Source organism: Parasteatoda tepidariorum, chromosome 10, assembly GCF_982258835.1.
Source record: "Parasteatoda tepidariorum strain Cologne lab strain chromosome 10, Ptep-v5.0, whole genome shotgun sequence".
Taxonomy (NCBI): Eukaryota; Metazoa; Arthropoda; class Arachnida; order Araneae; family Theridiidae; genus Parasteatoda; species Parasteatoda tepidariorum.
Window position 1 is genome coordinate 65,387,382 of NC_141764.1, and position 20,202 is coordinate 65,407,583.

The 20,202-nt window shown below is 26.3% G+C and overlaps 1 protein-coding gene across 1 annotated transcript in view; it reads left to right on the forward strand.

The window, feature by feature from the left end:
* The first annotated feature begins 4,744 nt into the window (after nt 1–4,744).
* The window catches only part of LOC107450774 (tyrosine-protein phosphatase non-receptor type 9), a 35,961-nt gene continuing 20,503 nt past the window's right edge, over nt 4,745–20,202 (forward strand). Inside the window, exons 1-5 of the mRNA XM_016066672.4 lie at nt 4,745–4,981; nt 8,054–8,197; nt 9,082–9,171; nt 11,570–11,694; nt 13,280–13,385. Coding sequence (XP_015922158.2) covers nt 4,925–4,981; nt 8,054–8,197; nt 9,082–9,171; nt 11,570–11,694; nt 13,280–13,385 — 522 coding nt within the window. The 5' untranslated portion in view covers nt 4,745–4,924. The remainder of the gene's footprint in view (nt 4,982–8,053; nt 8,198–9,081; nt 9,172–11,569; nt 11,695–13,279; nt 13,386–20,202) is intronic.

Consider the following 20,202-nt stretch of genomic DNA (forward strand, 5'->3'; position numbering starts at 1 on the left):
TAAACTTGACACCACTCAGAGGATATAGTAAACACGAAACTTCCACTTCACAATGACAGATTTAACATTCACCTTGCATGTATTTTCGAAGCATCTTCTTAAGTCTCACTCCAGATTTAAATCTGCCACCCTCTGCCTTCAATTGATATGTGAGCTGACTGTCACTGTGCTTTTAAATCCTTATTGATATTTCAAATATAGTTGTGTCTTTCACCAGTTTGTCTGAACTCACAGATGAAGACTATGCAAATCCGGACCTAATTGCATTTATTAAATGTTAACTCATTTTAGCAGTTACTTTGCTAAATAAGTATTCGTAAAAAGCACACATTCCAATTGTGTTGTTATTTCTGTGCATTACTAAAAAATTTAGGAGATACTGTAAATGGTTGAACTTCTGTTAAAAATATAAGACGTTTTTAAAAGAATTAATTAATTTCGAAAGATATTATAGGCAATTTAAAATTGCATTGAATAATTTATGTGCGGTTTCAGTATATAAATCTATTTGAAGGTATTTTTGCATAAATTAATATGAATTATTTTATAAAATTGTGCCTTTTCAGGCAAATTTTATTGATGAATATGTTTATTACTTATAATCTCTAATTTTTATCACTTTTCAAAGTTTAATAAGAACATTGTATTAATTGCAGTATATTTTTTATACTTTCTCATTAGTTGATTAAAATGAAGTTTTTAAAACACGTCAGCATTCTTATTCATTTAGTAGATGCACATTGAGTGTGAGTTGAACATTCTTTTTTAACTGTTATTTAAAATTTAGACGAATTCTAATATATTGGATTAAATTTACATTTTTGCTTGCAATTATATAAAAAAAAAAGTAATTTAGATTTACAAAATCCTATATATGTTCTCAAGCAACATTTTAATTTTCATATATTTTTGGCTATATGCCCACACTGTTTTTAACAGCTAACACAGGGGTGGCCAAGGAGTATATGTCCTTCCATCCGTCTAAATTGATTTGTTTTAACAGGGAAATGTTAAGTATGTAATCCCATTCTTATGTAATAAACCTTCATAACGAGAGGGGGTTTTTTTTTTGAAAAAAATATAGGAATAAATAACTCCCACCATTGAGACAATGTCTGTTAGACTTACATTATGAAGTGTTGTCCTGAGACTTGTGAGAAAACTGCAGATGTCGACAGCTATTACCAAACAAATCAAAATCACATTCTTTTTTTTCTTTCTTTTTTTTATGCTTCCCAAAGCTCTATTCTGTACTATTCATCATTTGCTTAGAGTCTAAAACTGGAGACCAATGCAAAACCTTTTATTAATAATTAGTTTGAAATTTACGTATATAATTTTTTTTTCAAGTGTTTTCCCTCTTTCCCAAAAGAAAAATTTAGTAGGGTTAAATTTTTCTTGAAAAATCATGCTATTTACAATATTGTTCCAATGGGTGCCTTTGTAAATCTGGAATAGTGGAGATGCAATTGCAATTTAGATTGAACTGGATCAGTGCAATCTTCTTAGTAACTGAAAAACTTATGAGTTCATTAAAATGGGAATAAATAGATCCTATATTTGTAAGAGTACACTTTGTTGAGATTTATAAGGTGCTGGATACCTCTGGTAACAGATTATCATTAAGAAATAATGGTGTAAATTTATGAAACATAAACAATTAAATGATTTTTTTTAAGAATTTAGCTAGCTCTATTTTCACATTTTTGTTGTTTTATATTTTCAAACCTCAAGAACTGTAAAAATTTTAAAACATTTAACAATTTTTTTTCTACCATAAAAAGTATAATTCAAGGATTTTTATGTTAAATAATTGAGTGTGTTGTTCTACTGTTTTATTAATTTTTGAATTGAAAATTACTTTTAGTATTTTAAAACAGTATCATGTAAAAAATAAAACTACCTATTTTTTTATCGCAAACCCTTCAGATATTTTTTGTAATGATTCTCTGAAGGGAATTCTTTTGTTTATGTCATGTTCCTTTTTTAATATAACTGTTTAATATTAAAATAAACTGTTCAGTAAATGGAAGATTTTTTTATTGCATGTCCGTAAACTTAAATAGTTAGTTTTCAAAGAATCAGTTCTTTATCTCCTGGGAAGTGCTATGGTTTTGTATTGAAGTGTTGCATTTTTTATTTGATTTGAAAATATCTCTTGTACTTTAAGCTTTGACACTTTAATTTTAAAATGATATGGCTTTGTTTTTCGTTTTAAACATAATCCCAACTAAATATGTTAGAATGTATCTTATATTGCTTTGTGCATTAAATAAAATAGTGTATTTGAGTTTAATAAATAAATTTTTTAAAACAAAAAAAGTTAAGCTTTTTATTTCTTGTGGATCTCTTAATTAGTTTATAAGTGTAAGATTTCAATTTGTCGGATAAAAAGCACTTGAAGTGTTCATTTTTACTTTATTTTCATCTGTATATAGTTTTATCAACTGAAACAAACGTTTTACCAGTTAAAATCAGACAAAAAAAATAGCGTCTTTAAGATGTCTTATGTCCATTTTAATCAGATAAAAAATGGCCTCAGTCAAAATCTGAGGGTATAACCTAAATAAAAGTCTTATCTCTAAGGATATAACCTAAAATAAAGTAACCACTGGTTGAGTCATGTCCTCAAAGTGATTGATGAGGTTTTTGATAAATTTCAAAGGAAATTTTATTTATCTATTTTTTAAATTCTGGTTCTATATTCTAAATAATAGCGCCATTAATACGTTCTACATACATTCTTCACTTGAAATAGTTTGCCAAATTATTCGGTGTTGCAAAATAGTTTTAAAAAAAATTGATCCTCTGACCGCTGGATGAGCTAAGTCCTCAAAGTATAAGTTTCATTCAACAATATAACCTGGTATGTTTTATTTTATTTATTCATTCATTTTTAAAGTTTGACTTAATTTGTTAATCATTAGTTTATTTGATGCATGCACTTTCAAATCAGTGGTGTGTAGAGGTATAATGTTGCCTGGAGATAAAAGTGCTTGATTAGATGCCTCTGAAAAAAGGGTTAAAATAGTAGAAAAAGTGATAAAAAAACTTTAGGTTCATAAAAATCTAATTTAATATGTAAACCCATGTTGAAATAATTGGAATGTTTGAGTCGTGTTTTTTAAAAAATTTTTTTACACGAAACAGATTTTAGAAGAATCAAGTGGTACAACATAATTTTAAAAAAAAATTCCTGTCCACTGGATTAGTCATAACAGTTGACAATTTTCATAGATGGAAGAAATTTTGATTATGACGCAATTTTCTAATCATAAATGTCATAGTATTTGACACTCAAGCATTCAGATTAATTTGGTTACAGGAAATTCTTTTATTGCAAAATAATTCAAATAAAGCTGCCAAAAAAATAAATCATATCTTTATTTTTAAAATCTCTAGGTTATTCTTAATTGAGAAATCCTATGTGAGCTCAGTTCCTATAGATAGAATTGTTCCCAGAATAATTTAGTGAATGCAAAATATTTAACAAAGTTATTTGATTGTTCACTTTATCCAAATTATAGGTTTTTATTGAGATTTTTAAAATATTTAAATTTTCTCTAAATTAGCTAAATGATAACTTCATCACAAAGTTTGACACTTCCCCCCTTTATTTTTACTTATTACAATTTGGAAAAAAATCTGACTAGTGTTTAATACTTTCGAGTTTTAGCTATTATTTCTATAACTTAAATAGATGTTCTCCTTTCTAGAAAGCGCACATTCCTTTATGAAATTACTATTACTGAAAAACCAGGTATTACTAGAAGATATCTTTTATCTTAAATTTCACGTCTGTAGATCCTTTTTGTGAACTTGGTCCCGTTATCAAAATGTTAATGAAACATTTTTAGAGACATTCTTTAACTTCTCGAGCTAGACTGGTAGTAATTGGCGATCGAAATGGGCTGCAGGTGGCGTAGAGCAGAACTCTTTTCCTATGGCAACACTTCACATGCTTTCCCCATTAGCGTGTGGAAAGTCATAGAGAAAGGAAGTACGTTAGTTTCTCTCTTGATTTTCATATAGATTGAAATCTTTTAACTTGAAAAACTATATGGAAGTGAAAATTACATTAAACATAGTTCTAAAGAAAAGTATTATGGGAATTTTAAAAAATATTCTTATTAAATAAAAAGGAAAAATATTAAGAAAAGGGAAAATATCGTAGTACATTCCTATACAACTGAAAAGAGGAGGAGAGGGAAGGGAGAAGGGCTAAAAGCATGAAACTGGTCTCTCCCCAGATGGCGTATTCGAGTGTTGCGATCGCGAATAGTTGCGCACAAAAGTAATTTGTTCATTCTTTATAAGGACCATACTCAAGGGTAAGGGGTCAGAGACAAGTGACCCGAGCCAACAGCCAAAGGCTGCTGACGGCCCGATTAGTCTAAAAATTAAGTGCTTTTTTGCTTGTTTTTTTCTAAGAAATTTGTGGAAAATTCTCAACTTTCTATAAAATAAGAAAACAAGACTTTTTGTGTTTTCGGGAAAGGGAACCTATATCCTTTTATATTAGTAGCCAAAAATAAGCTTAAAAATAAAAAATATTCTTATTCAACCTCACTAAAATACAGATACCTCATTAAAATTTTAATTGTATAATTTAATTTTTATTGCATTAGTAACGTCATCACAATCAGCGGTTGCCTGGTGGCAACTGATCAGAAACGCCAGTAAAAAACAAACTGTAAAAAAAAAATTCTTCACCTTTTGTATGCTATATGTTAAGCCTTATTCTCTTAACTTGCAAGTTTTAACTTGCGAATATAATTTTTGGCAACTGCTTAAAGTTAAATTAAAAACATTAGTATATTGTTATGGTAGGAAATGGGAAGTGAAAGATCTTTGACATTTAATTTGACGAACATTAGTTTATGTAAAATTTGTATACTTTAATATTTATCATGCTACTTTAATTATGATCATTATAGCAACATCCGTCATGGATACCTCCTTAACTTCCGAAGAAGAACAGGTTCGTATCATAGTAGTGACTTGCTTGTTTCATGAAACTTTAATTATAGTATTTATTTCGTACAGTATTATTTTTAATTTAAAATTTCATTTTAGTATTTTTTTAAACAGTTCTAATTGTAATAAGCTATTCTTTGAATTCGATCATTTAAATTTATGAGTGAATTAATGTATTTTTCATTAGAAGTCAAAATTGACATTCGGCAAAATTGTATAGTTTAATTATATTTTTTATTATTATTTCTTTTTTAATTGCAGCCATATTTCTTTTTGAGAGAGTACAGTACAAAGATTTAAAAGCTGTTATCGATTTCTCAGATCTCTATGATTATCGTATGAATTTGAATATCGTAGTTGGATTTGAATATTATCTTTAAAATCCTGTTCATTTTTTCGTTTTACTGTTACGATATTAATCAGGGGTCTGTCTAGGTTTTTCTAAGATGTACCTATTTTGTGAAAATTTAGACATAATTTGTGAAAAATTAAAAATTATATTTAAAAATCAACACAAAAATATGGTAAAAATATGATTTTATCGTTTCTAAAGGGATACAAAAATAAAATTGTAAGAAAAAGTATTTTTACTATCGTTTTTCCTAATGATTGTTAATGAAAAATTATGTTTAAATATCGTAATATGGAAAACTATAGGCTTACAATGATATATCTTTTACAAAAGTAATAAGTATAAGTAATATTTTTCTCTAACACAGCTGTTCCCAGCATGTGTTCTGTGGAACCATAGGGGAAGGGTCCTAGAGTTTCCAGGAGTTCAAAATTAAAACAGTAATGAGTTTTGAAAATCTTAATTATATTATCCGATCATTAATCAATTATTTAATATTTCATTTATTTTTAGGAAATGGAAAGTAAAATGCAGTGAAGAAAGAAACTGCTAAATTTTAAATACGTTCTAATACATTGAATAAATTATGAAAAGGATTTAGATTTGTAAAAAGTTGGGTTACTGTAACTTTTCAATTCAAATTAAAATAACTAAATTCCATCAAATCCAATTGTTTTATATATAAAACCTCATTTTAAGACTTATTGATATAAAGTTGAAAAAAACTTCATTCTTCACATTAAGTAATTTCAAAATAATCAGTTGTGCTTCTCTAGATTCATTATTGCTAATGAACTTCAGTGTTCCGCCAAAAAAAGTTGATCATTTAGGGTTTTATTGCTGTAAAAAAGAGAACCACTGCCTGTTTACATAATGCTATTAAATTTTTATCTGAAGGGGTGGAAAAAAGGTTTAAGTACGGATTTGTTACTTAACAGTTTGGAGGCAGTGAAAGATCTATTTTTCTAGTATTTATGTTAGTTACTTATATTAGGATATTAATAAATTTGTATCATATTGCCATAAGCCTACCTACTATCACAATTACGTAAGCATCATTGATGTCAATAATAGTTTCCCAATTTTTTTATGGCTTCTCTAAACTAATATGTGCAGACATAAAGAATATGGATAAAGAACTGTTTAGATCCATGAAAGCCGATTCTAAGAACAAATGAATTTCAAGGCAAACTAAATTTTTTTTAATAGCACAGCTGATCTTCACTGTGTAATAACTCTTTAGAAGAACTGATTTTCCAAGTTATTAATTTAATAAAACTTAGAAATCCCCAAAATGCAACAGATGGCAATCCAATTATCATTTTTGTGAAAACATTTTGCATAAATCATTCTTCTCCCTTGATCTTAATTTTTTACGTCCCATATTACACTTATTCATCAATTTTGTTACCTTTCACACTTTTTACTGAAAATTTATTTTATTGGAATTGCTGTAGTTAATTATAAAATTTAATTGCTTTTTTTTTTATCAATTCCTTCTACCTACATACGTTTATTAGTTAGAAAGTTTTTAATTTTAAACAGTAATACATAAATTTAATTCATTGTATGAAAATTAAATAAAATTTAATCTAGGAACTTGGTAGATATTTGTTTAGAATTGTTCATTTTTTAACTCTTTAATCAAATTTCGATTCTCTAATTAGTTATTGATTATAGCTCAATCTGTTAAAGTGCACCATAAGTTTTTAATAGTTTATTAATTCAGTTAAATTTACTTTTCTATTTAAACAATAAAGATATTAGTAATTAGTAAATTTAATTTGAGGATGCATTTCAATATCTTTAGTCTTCATTTATTGATATCTTTATTGCCAATCCAGGGGTCTGTTAAGAAGAAATTTGGGTCCGTTAACGGGCTCTTTACAATATATCTTTTCATGAAAACGGACCCTTCTCAAAATAATTTATCTTTTAATCACACCTTTCACAAATTTGTTTATCTTCATTATTGTTTTGTTAATCGAATAAACCCTTCCAGGGGGGGGGGAGACGGTTTGAGACAAACAAAGTTTCCCTCAGTTTAAATTCCAAATGACGTATTCTAAGAAAATATTTCTACTTTTACAAACATTGTGTTCGCATTCTTATTAATATGAAATCATAATTTTTTTCGTAAATGAATAATTGATCGATTTATATTTATTCATGAAATTAATTAGTTGAATATTATGTAAATAAAAATTAATTTCTGGCAATTTTTTAAATAAAATATTATAAATTTAAGAATTGTTTAAGTTTGCATACTGCGTAACACATTAAAAGTGATACTTTACTAAGTTGTGTTATTTAAAATACATAAATTGAAATTATTAAAAGTGTGAGTGATTTTGTTTTCATTATTCGTCCGAAATGAATATTCTGTGTTGAGCAGTATAGGCTGAATACCAAATATTTGTATGTTGCCTCTCTAATTTAGTAACGGCAATTGTTGAGCAGAATCTTGTATCTATTTACAATTTAAAAACTTCTTGAAAAGGTTTTTAGCAATATTTGCAATAACAGGACCCTATTTACACAAATTCACAAAAGCAGAACCCTGGTTGAAAAATTCGTGACGTAACGCTTATTTTATATTCACAAATTATGAATAGTTTTCTCACAATTTTGCAGAAACAGGACCTTTTACAAAATATCTGGACAGACCCCTGCAATCATGTAATCTTGCTAATATTGATTTATTGTGATTTAATTTATTTCTAGGCTGTGCAGGAATTTATATCTATTGTAAATGAATTGCGTTTACGGCAAAATGTTGGCCCATTATCGTGGAGTACAGCTGTAAAATTTTTGATGGCAAGAAAATTCGATACACACAGAGCATTGCAACTGTATGAAGCTCATGAGGTATTTTTTAATCTTAATTTTCTTGGAACTAAAATAATAAGTTCAAATTTAAATATAACCTTTTTTTTATTGTGCTAATTATTGGCCCTGATAGGGTTTTTTCTGTGTAAAAGAATTCATAGAGATTATCTTGGTTTATTAGTAATAGATATGATGATTCAAGATGTGTATGAGTAATTAATTGCTGCATAAGAGAGTTTTGTAAAATAATGGATTTTCAAAAAGAGTTATAAGGTTATAGTTATGCATCATGTATTTTATGCGTACCTGTGAAATATTTTTAAAATGACTTTGGCTATAGCTCAAAAAAAATAATCATAAATAAAAAGAAAAAAAAAATGGGTTGTGTAGATTATAAGCAAATTTGTGCTACATCTATGCCTATTTTATTTTAGATTGAGCTTACGAGCAAAAGTAATAATATTTTGTTGTTTATCCGTCGTTTTTTTTTTTATATTTCTCTATTTAGTTAAGTATTATCTATATTTTTAACAAACTAAAAGTTAATGAAAAAAATACTTGAGCTATAAGGAAATTATTTAAGAGCTAAAGATACATTTTCTTTCTTTATGTGTGTAAAAAAATGATTTTGCCAGAGTTCTGTTACTCTTTACTCTTCTGTCAGACTTCCTTTCTTTTGCTTACTAATTTTTTAAGAATGGAATTTGAAATAGTGTTTTTTTCTCTCTCTCAATTAGCTATCTACAGTTGAAAAGTTCTTAGGTGTTGCAAGCTAAATTGCAAGTCATAGATTGTTATTTTTTTCTCTCTCCAACTTTTTTGATCCTTTTTTCTTTTTCTTTTTTTTTAATTGAATACATATTTTTAAGTCTTTAATTATTTGATTAAAGGACTAATTCTATTTTTCTTCTTCTTTTCTTTAGATAATTAGAAGAAAAGAAGGCCTCATCAGGTTTGACCCGAACTCTGACCCTTTAAAGTCAGAACTTGAAACTGGAAAATTCACTATTTTAGTAAGTAATTTTGAAAATTAGGAATAAGGGAATACTAATTTCATAAAATCTATATTTTAAAGTTTTTTACTTATAAGTTGAAAAAAATTGTCTAGAGTACTGTTTGAGTTTATTAATCATACAAAAATACATGTTGGAATTAAATACAAAATAGTTAACAAAATAAATTTTTAATGAATGTTGATATTGTTGTGACTCATAATACTTGGCTTTTTTTTAAAACATATCTGAAAATAGTGAGCTCAGTAACTTTTAAAGTTTTTCTAGAGAAATAAAAGCATGCATTTTATGCTATTTTGTAAATTCTGAGCTTTAATTTAAAATAGCTAATAAACTAAATTAAAGGAATGTAAATTTTATGATTGATAATGTAAGATATATTTTGAAAGAAAATAGGGAACTCAATTACTCTTACAGCTCTTATTTGTTTAAATTATTTTATTTACTTAAAATTTTAATATCGCATATAACATTGCTATCATTTTTTTTGTTACTAATGAAAATTTTTTTTAATGATATGCTTAATTATGGTACAAAAATTGGCTTAAATATAATAATTCATTAAATTAAATTCTTGTTTAGTTATTACAAATTTATAATTGTCATAAAAGAAATTCTGTATGAAATGTTAATATTTATATAGTTGCTGTTAAATTTTTTAGTAAAAGAATTTTTCAGTAAGAATTTGAACAATATTATTAAATTTGCAAGTGAGAAAAACTATGTTTTACTATCTCATTATTCAATTATTTATTTTTTTTCTTCATAATTCTAGTACTCCAAAAATTAATTTTGGGTGTGTTTGACAACTGAACATTTTTTTTTAGAATTATAAACAGAAAACAATTTCTTAAATCTACACTTTTGTTAGAATATTTAAAATAAAAAATATGTAATTAGAATAATTTTTTCCCTTCAAAAACATATCTTTATTAATGAATTATTTATTTTATTCAAAATTTAGAGGACAAGGCAAAGTTCTTAATACTAAAAACAGTATGATTTAGATCTTGTTTTCATGTAAAGTAAACTCCCTTCCTTGTGTATTTTATTCGCTGTCAGTATTCTATACTTTGGATTTTCTCAATCATTCACTTTCTGAAGAAGGTCAAACATCAAACACAGATTCCATGAATCTGAGACTCCTAGTGAATTTTCTTACTATGCTTTTTTGTTCTTGTATTGGATGTTATCTATTTTTAAAACACTTTTTCAATATTGATTTTTGATACCTTAAGTATATAATTTTGTTTGTGTTTAGCAAATTCGAGTTTCTTCCAGCTCTTGGGCTATTCGAGTTGTTCTTCAAAGCTCTTAGGCAAAGAAAGGAAAAATCTCAGTTTGAGTGTCATAGAAGCAGAGCTAAGCTTTAGTTTTAAACTGTATACTATCTTGCTCAAAATAATCGTCTTGACTTTAAAATAGACTAATCGCTTGAAAAAGAATTTTCGAATGCTGAAAATGTCATAATATGGCAATCATTGAGATTATTAAAAAAGTTCTCAAATTTTGCTTTTTTTTATGTGTTTAAACACAGCAGCTTTAAATATTAAATATGAATTGATTTTCATTTTCTCCAAACTGTGACTGTTTTTCATGCTGGCATTTTGTACCTGTCTCATAATAAACATGACAAAAGATGCACTAAACTTGATATTACAGTCACAAAAAACTGTTACAAGGTCCTAACAGTTATAAAAAAAAAATAGCACATAATTCCCTGAAAAGCATTACTGCATTTTGCTAGATCTACAATTACAGTGTTTTCACTACAGCACGAGAATCTCACATATTTTTTTCTTTTTGCCCATTAAAAAATGATTAATGCCAGAAGTTTGCGCACTCTATTAATCAATTTTAAAATGTGCGTATCTTTTAAATTTCGGAAAAAATTACGTCTTCGCCATTTTGAAAAGTGTTGAGAAAAAAAAAAGAGTCCTTCATAATAAGTTGTTTAAAGTTAGCTCTATTTTTAGCTATTAATGAATTACCAAACTTCCTCTTTAATAATTTACAGCAATTTGTAAAAGTTCAAGGCTGTGAAAAATGTGCTGGAACATTTTCCGTATGATAATGCAGCAAAAATATTCAAGGGCTTAGAAATTAGAAGATGTTAAAAATGTATTATAATTAAAGAATTTTTTTTTCCAAGTCCATTCGTGTTTTTTAATTTTTAGAAATCTCACTTAACTTTTTGAAATCTCACCCTGTTTTTGAGAAAGGGTGAGAAATTCTCTCCCATTTTTTTCTGTAATGAAAACACTGAATTACAGCATTAAATTATCTATATATGTTAGCTAAGATCATTAGCTCATTCTAAGTGCCATTAGCTATGTGTATCCTAATTAATTATTTTTGATTTTGAGGATTTAAATAATGTTTGCCTATATTTGTTTAGCCAACAAGGGATTCTGGGGGAGCAGCTTTGGCTCTTTTCACTGCTGGCAAGCATAATCCTTTTCAAAGTTCTCATAATGTAACATTGCAAGGAGTTGTTTACCAGTTGGATGTTGCTTTGGAAAGGTATGAATATATATATTAAAAAAATTTATTTACACATTTTGAACATTTATATTTCATTATTATATAAAGTATTTTTTTAATTTAATTGAGGCTTTTTTATACAAAAATTTTGTAAGGAGATTTATTATATTTATTGTGTGCTATAATCAGCCATGAAAACATTTTACTATAAATTTATAAAGCTATAAGTACCAATTGTATTTTACTATTTAAGTATTAAACATTACAGGGGATGGAGAAAATAATGGAAACACTTCTATACTACATTTTTTCATATTTCTCAAGAAATACTTAAAGAATCATTTTATAACTTCAGAAGTGTTTAAATCATGTGATTTCTCATACTTATCAATAAAGTTTAAAGGTTTGAGGGACAGACAGTAAATTACAGACGGAAAATAGTGTTTTTGAATACCCTATGCCGAAAAATGTAGCAATGAATTTGTAACTTGTAACAATTATTTCGGTTATTATCTGTAATAATTGCACAAAATTTCATAAACCTAACCTAGTTTAAATATTTATGGAAATATGGACATTTCACAAAAAACTCTTTTTTTTTCCTCAAATGTTTTTTTTTTTTTTTTTTTTGCTATAACTTTAAAAATATTTAATAAAATTAAACAAAATTTTTAGATCAATTTAAAATTTATCACAAACTTATTCTTTTGAAATTTGAGAAAGATTTGTTGAAACTGCCCAAGTTATTAGTAATTGAAGTGATTCTTTTATACCGTGCATACGCAGAAAAATTTAAATTTGTTTTTTCTTAATTTTGTAGTGAATCATATATGGCAACTAATAAAATAAAATAAAAATTTGATTTGAATATCGTAAAAATTTTTAAAGTTTCAAGCCATTTTCTTAAGTAGTTTTTGTACTTTTTTTAAAAAAGTTTAAAATGATAAGTTCTTTTCCACAAATTTTGTTTTTTACTGTCAAGATTTATTAAAAATGTCTCCCGGGTTGTTATGGACCACCCCCCATAAAAGTATCTTTTCCCAAGTTTTCTTTCCAACTAATTTGAAGCAACTTTTTTTGTAGTCCTACCCTAGTGGCAACCCTGCAATGATGTCACAAAAATACAGCTCTTTATATGGGGTGTTATAATTTTTTTAAAACTACATTGTTATGTTTCTGTTATATTTTAAATTGTAATTTTGTTTGAATAAATTAAAAATATTTCTTTCATCATCAGAATTATGGTTCAAACAAATCATGATTCCCTTTAAAAAAGACTATAAATTATAAATGGTGTTTGTCTCTGATATAAATTATAAATGGTATGTGCTCTTTGGTATTTATCTCTGAGCTGAGTATGGGTATCTATTAATAAGTTTCCTGTCTTCCTGGTATTTATTAGTATCCTATTCAATAAATACCAGTAAATGTATCCTATACATTTAACTACTCATTCTTGTTTTCAAAATTCTCAAATTATGGAAACATGCTTTTCATTGACTTTTTTTTCAATTTTTACCGAATGACATATTGAACTAGTATTATCAACTTAAAAGTTAATTACTTAATATTTATGTAAATATTTGTTATATAATGCATATTTTTAATTTTTGAATTACTTCAGTTTTCAGACTCAAAGATGTGGGGTTGTATTCATTTATAATATGCATGATAGCAAGTATTCAAACTTTGATTATGAACTAAGTCAAAAAATGCTGACTCTATTAAAAGTGAGTAAAGCAAAATATGTAGTAGTATGTTTGTGTTCACAATTATTTAATTTGGTGATTTTATTTCTTTATTAAACTTTCAGTTAGAATATACATTTTCATTTCTTAGGATGGTATGAAATTTAAAACAATTTCAAAAATTTTTTTAAATAGTCATTTAAGCATGATGCAGCAAAGTCTGTGTCCATTGAATATAGTGGTGTAATGCTTATAATTGGTCAGGGTTGCTATCTGGGAAAGTCAGGGAATTTTGAAATTGTTCAAAAAATCAGGTAAAATTTTGATATTGTGATCCATTGCAATTTTATGTCGTTTAATAATAGTTTATCCGCAGTTATTTATAATTTTTTCGGCTCCTTTAACATGGTTTTTCTGGTTCCTTTATTTTTAATACCATGCTGTTATGATGTTAGAATTTGGATGGTTGAGTTATCACTTTTTGATACCTTCGATTCATGGTGTTTCCATCCTAATTTTAAATCGTTTGGTGATAGTTTTTTTTTAACACTTAGTTATTTTTTTAGCACTTTTCACGTGATTTTTCAGATCCATGCTATTTTCTGATAGATATCGTAAGCCTTTTCGGCATGTTTCTTTTACTTTCTCTTTTTTTAATAAATTGATTTATTATTCTAATGTGATATTACCATCAATTTTTGGCGTGCTTTATTCCTTAAGATTCCATGGTAAATATTTATAGATTTCTTATAGTTTTTTGGCACATCGCTATAGATTTTTCAAATTCTGGTATTTTTAATGCAATGTCTTTCGATTTTGAGGTATCACTTTCTGATGTGTTCGATTTGTCCCCATTGAAATTTCACGTCATTTCGTGATAGTTTTCCCAACTTATAATTTTTTTTGCTCCTTCTCATGTAGTTTTTAGAATTCCGATATTTTAAATATGATGCTATTACGATTTTCGAGTTCGAGTTAATACTTGATGCTTTTACAATGTGAGGATTCATTCTACAGGGTTCCCACGGTCCTTAAAAGCCATTAAAAACTGCTTAATTTTTATTTTGAAAATTAAGGGCCCTTAAAAGTACTTAATTTTGATTCACGGTCCTTAAAAGTCCTTAATTTCTAGTATCACTAGTTGGTTGGAACAATTTTTTTATCTTGGGAAAATATCCACAATTTTTTTAAAAGTGATACAATTTAATATTTTATATATTTTGTATTTAAGTAATTTATATTTTGTCATAAAAAGTAATTTTTTTTAAAAAATATATTTAATTCACGTTGCACCCCAGAGCCCAAGGTTAAGAAAACTAATATGGGCATAGTAGGCCTTGGTCCTCTATGGGCTGTCGCGCCATTGAGTTTAGTTTTTTAAGTATAATAATTTGATTAGCTTTTAAACCAATAAAGCTTCAGTTGCTTTTAGTTAAAAAAAATTAGAACAAAGCCTACATTTAATTAATTTGCTTTTATTTTTGAAGAAATTGAAACAGAGTTTGTGTTCTTTCTTTCTTTCTTTTTTTTTTTAATTTGGTTGTTAGTTAAAATGACAAAATTTTTTTTAAATAAATAAAAAGTTAAGCAATATTTTAACGTTTTTCAATAATTTAACAATAGTGCTCTTAAATATAGAATATATATCTATATTTTTTAAAAAATTCCTTCAATACATGTTCGTTCAATAATTTGTCAGATAGTGAGTATTATTTTTAAACATTTAAATCTTTAGTCTATTTCATTTTCAGAAAGGAAAATAATAATAAATAAATAAAAAAACTTACATTAAAACCATTTGACCATTAGTCAATACAACTTTATTATTTTAAATAAGTAATTAACAAAAGCCTAACAATGTTTCAAAAGCACATTTTTTTTTCAACAAATAATTTAAAAAATGTTTTATTTAAGTGGACATTTTCTTTCTTTTTTTTAATTTGTAATGTATGTAAAATATTTTGTAACAGTTTTATTATTATTTTTAAAAAATCTAAGTCATTTTTAATTTAAAAAAAAATTTAAATAAATCTTGTGTTTGTTTTTACTTTAAGGCAAGTCAATCCTTAAGACAGTCTTAAGTCAATCCATCTTTATTTTAATTGAAAAAATTAAGCAATGCTATTGATGTTATAGAATAAATTTTTTTTTTATAGCATTAACATTTTCTTTTGTTATAAATTTATTTTTGATTGATTTAAAGATCTCTCATTGATAAATTTCAAACATATGTTAAATTGCGATACATCGCGATGTCTGACTGACGATAAATCACGATATAAAATTTCTTACAATGCCCAGGCCTATTTTTACATAAACAATAAAAATTCTTAAGGATTTTTTTAAAAAAATGTTGTTTGATCACTGGGTAGGTGGCCGTTTTATTTGACCAGATATTTGACTATTCGACCAAATCACTATTCATTATTCCCTATTTTATAATAAGTAATATATATATATATAAACCATATTTGCATCCAATTTTCATTGCCTTTGATTTATTTGACAAATTATTGTTTTATAATTTCAGACAATACTTTATTAAGAACAAATTTTTTTTATCGTCGATTAATTTAGTTCCTTTAATTTCTATACAAGACACAATACTTTTTAATTGGAGAAATTCTAATTCCATCTTTTTTTATGAATGATGTTTCCAATTCCACTATGTTTTGCTGTTTTTTTCCCTTCATTCACAATAAATTTTGTACTTAATGAATTATTTCATTTCATTTTCAATTTTTAGATATGGAATTTTTTGATTTTTATTTCAATTGATCATTACATCCTGCCTTGTCCTGTGTTTCAATATTTATGTTAGCACTTATTTTAATTATCATTTCTGTTTCTCAATTCTTAATTTTAATTAATAAGTTTTCCTTGTAGTTTATTTATTTCTTTTTTCCTGATTATTAGGTACTGAATATATTCTGATTTTAATCATTAAATTTTTTATATTTTGTGATTTTAATAAATCTTTAGCTTATTATAATTAGGTTTTACTTGGTTTAGAATAATTGTCTTAATCTCAATAAACTTATATTTGTTAGTTTCTTTAATGTTAGTTTCTTTTTATTAATTTAATGAATTTACCATCTTAATTTATATATTTCTATCTGTTAACACAATTTCTTTCTATTTTTAAAATAGAAAATTTTAATGTTTAATCTGAATTCTTTGAGTTTTTCTTTATATTCTTAAAAGCTATGTGAGGTGATTAAATGCAATTTAATCTTAATTAAATACAGATTATTTGTATTAAACATTTCTTTATTTAGTTTTTTTTAAAATTTTTTAAAGGATGACTGAGTTGAAGAAAAGCTATTCCATTTTTTTAATCTATTATTATTAATCTATGATGTTTTATTCGATGATAAATAATCATTTTTAAAGTCCTTAATTTCTACAAAAAAATGTCCTTAATTTTTTTGATAAAAGTCCTTAAAAGTGCTTAATTTTTGCTTTGATAAAAGAGTGGGAACCCTGTTCTAAGTGTCATGATATTTGGTACTATTTTCTATTTTGGCAGTTATAATTTTTTTCAGCGTTTTCACATATTATTTTGAATTCTAATATTTTTAATATGATGTTATTATGACATTCAAATTAGAGTTATTACTCTTTGATGCATTCAATCGAGACAATTCCATAGTAACTTCACGTCATCGAATGATAATCATTTCGCCATTTTCCACTTCATGCAATGTTTTCCGAATTCGATATATCTAGCACACTATTACTACACAATAGAGAGCTATTTTTACAAATTGTAACTTCGTAAACGCGTCGTTTTTACAAATAAGAATTTACTGAATAGGCCAATTTTTTGGAATTTGAATTTTGTTTAAGGGCCGCTTTTTAGATTTTGCATGTTGTGATAAGGTCGCAAAATAGCCCCTATTTCTACCTGGATCATCCCCTGATATCAGTTTTGAAAATTAATTTTTTTTATAATACTTCGTCAGTTGTTTTTATTTTGCATTTCTGTATTTATTATATTCAAGAATAATGAGATTTTTTTACCCTGTATGTTTCTGCCATCTTGTTTTCACTCTCAATTTAGTTAAATCTCTAATTTATTTTATTACCGAGAGTAAAATAAATTGCGCTTTTTTTTTAATATTCCGGTCTTGTTTTCAGTTCTTGTCTAATTAAGTCTTTAATGTATCATCAGGGATGAGATTTTTCCGCTTTTTAGCGGATTTCCGCTTTTTTCACTTTTATCTCTTGAATTTCAGCTTTGTTATCAAAAATTCAGATTTTCTAAAAATTTCACTTTTTTTTATAAGTATTTCACTTTTTCAGAAAATTCACCGATTTTCAAGGAGAAACAGAAAATTCAAACTACATAGCTACCAATCCTTTCTCATTTTTACTTATTTTAGCTATTTTCTCCCCTTTTACACGCAGCAGATAAGATTTTCCGAATTTTTTACCCGCCCTCCAGATAGATCCGATTTTCGTAGTTCAAACGACGCTGCTTCTGACAAGCCTTTTAGAGGTCCCAAGCCTGGAATCTGCTAATATCTCGATTCTTATTCACACGATTTTAATATCAAACATAGCTTTTCATATTTGCCTGTTGCGATTCTTATGCTCGCGATTTGAATATTGTACGTTGCCATTCTTATTTACGAGATTTAAAAATCCGATATTGTGATTCGCATTTACGCCTTTTTAAAAACCTATGTAGCGATTCGTATTCACGCAAGTTTAAAATTCAATGTCTTGATTTGCTCATGCGGTTTATAACATCAAGCATTGATTTTCGTATTTATACGTGATTTTAAATAAGGCATTGGGATTCGCATTCACGCAATCTAAAAATTATGCATCATAATTCTTATTTATGTAATCTAAAAATTGCCATCATGATTTGTATTTACGCGATCTAAAAATTATGAATCGTGATTTGTATTTACACGTTTTAAAAATTCTATATCCCAGTTTGTATTTTCTCATTTTCAAAATCGTATATCTAGTTTCATATTCATGTGATTTCAAAATCCATAATTGTTATTTATGTTCACGCAATTTTAAGATCAACTATCGCGATTCTTGTAAGAAGTAAATTTTTTTTATAATTAGTTACTACAAAGGTGACTGTTTTTCTAACGACGATTATTAGTATATGTAAGTGTTACAACATCAGAGAAACTGGAAGGGAATGTATTCAAAACTTACATCCTGTTCTTGCAAAGAAGAAAAAATAGGATTTGCCACAAGATGTTTGAAGATGGACTAACGACTAAATATAGCAAACATAAAAGATATAGCAGACAAAAGCAATCACTTAAAAAGCGATTTAATTAAATTTTAATTTTTTTTTTTTTGGAAAAAGAGTTAACTCATCATCAAAATTTTATTTATAATTGCTGTTATTTATGCTATAAAATGCAAAATTCTTATCAAATAAAAAACAATTATCTAAACAGTTGCTGATTGTCATATAATTTTTCAAACTAAAATAGCAATTTTTGTATGTTAAGGAGGTACTATATATTTCTACTTCACTGTTATTGACATGTTTCAGAGGGCTCTAGTTAGATTAGACTATAATATGAACATAATGATTCGGTCCATTGTTAAAGTTTTTTTTTCAATAAAATTTAAAAAGTAATATTACTGATATATTTACTATAAATCACATAACAGTATTTATTAAAAGAAATGAAATATTAATGTATATTCTCAGTAGTTTTAATTTGCTAAACCAGGTAGTTTTTCAAGCAATAATTGTTTCTCATGTGAACTCAGGAAAAATATAATTTCTAGCTTTATTTTTTCAATTGGTAATTTTTATTTTCACTAAATGTTAAGTATCAATGTAATCATTAATATAATGATAGATTAGTACACAATTGTATGTCAACACATTATTTATTACCTTAAACTGTCTGGAATTTATGATTAAAGGTTTGCACTTGCGTAAAATTTACTATCGTGGAAATTCAGCTTTTTTGCCTTTTGGCTAATCTCATCCCTGTGTATCCCCTTTCAAAAAGATTTGAAGACGATACAGCTTACTTTTTGTATCTTTGATCCTTTAGCTTTCAATTGAGTTTAATACCTATTAATTATAACATTAATTTCATATTTTAATAGATATTTTTGGAATACTTATTCTTTTTTTTTTGTGTAGACATAAATTTCTACATTAGTTTCTATTGATACACTACAAGAATTTTGTTTCGTAAAGACATAATTTTTTTCCAGGCATTTCAAATAAATAAAATATATATATATAAAATATTTATAATAAATTTCTGCATAGTTATATATATATATTTTAAATAAATCAATATAATGTACAAATTACAAATATATTTTGTGGTTCACAGTATATTTTGAAACAGTATATATACCGCATTGTCAACTGCATCACATTTCATAGCATGTAATGCTGTGAAATGTGACTGGAATTTTTTGAAATATATCTGGAAATGTCAAGGAATTTTATTCTTCTATTTATGTAGCAGCCCTGATTGGTCAACTGATAGGTCCCTCTTCAGTATTTGATTTGTCATGTCACACATATAACGAAACTTGATTAACTTTTAAGAGAAAAGAAAATCTGTATGCCTAGAGTAAAATATATATTAAAATGATAAAAAGAAAAGTTGCAGAATATGTTGAAAGTAATTGAAATTTCTTTTGAATTGTATAAAGAATTGAATTAATATTTTTGTTGTGAAAAAGTATAGGCATTTTGATAATAAAATTGATCCTACTTCACACAAATAGCTCTCTTTAGTTACTGAAAAGCTTCAAAAAATTAGTTTAAAAGCTCATAGATAAAAACATTTTGACATAGAATTTATTTGCGAAGATGCTTTAAAATCCAGAGAAAAATTTAAAT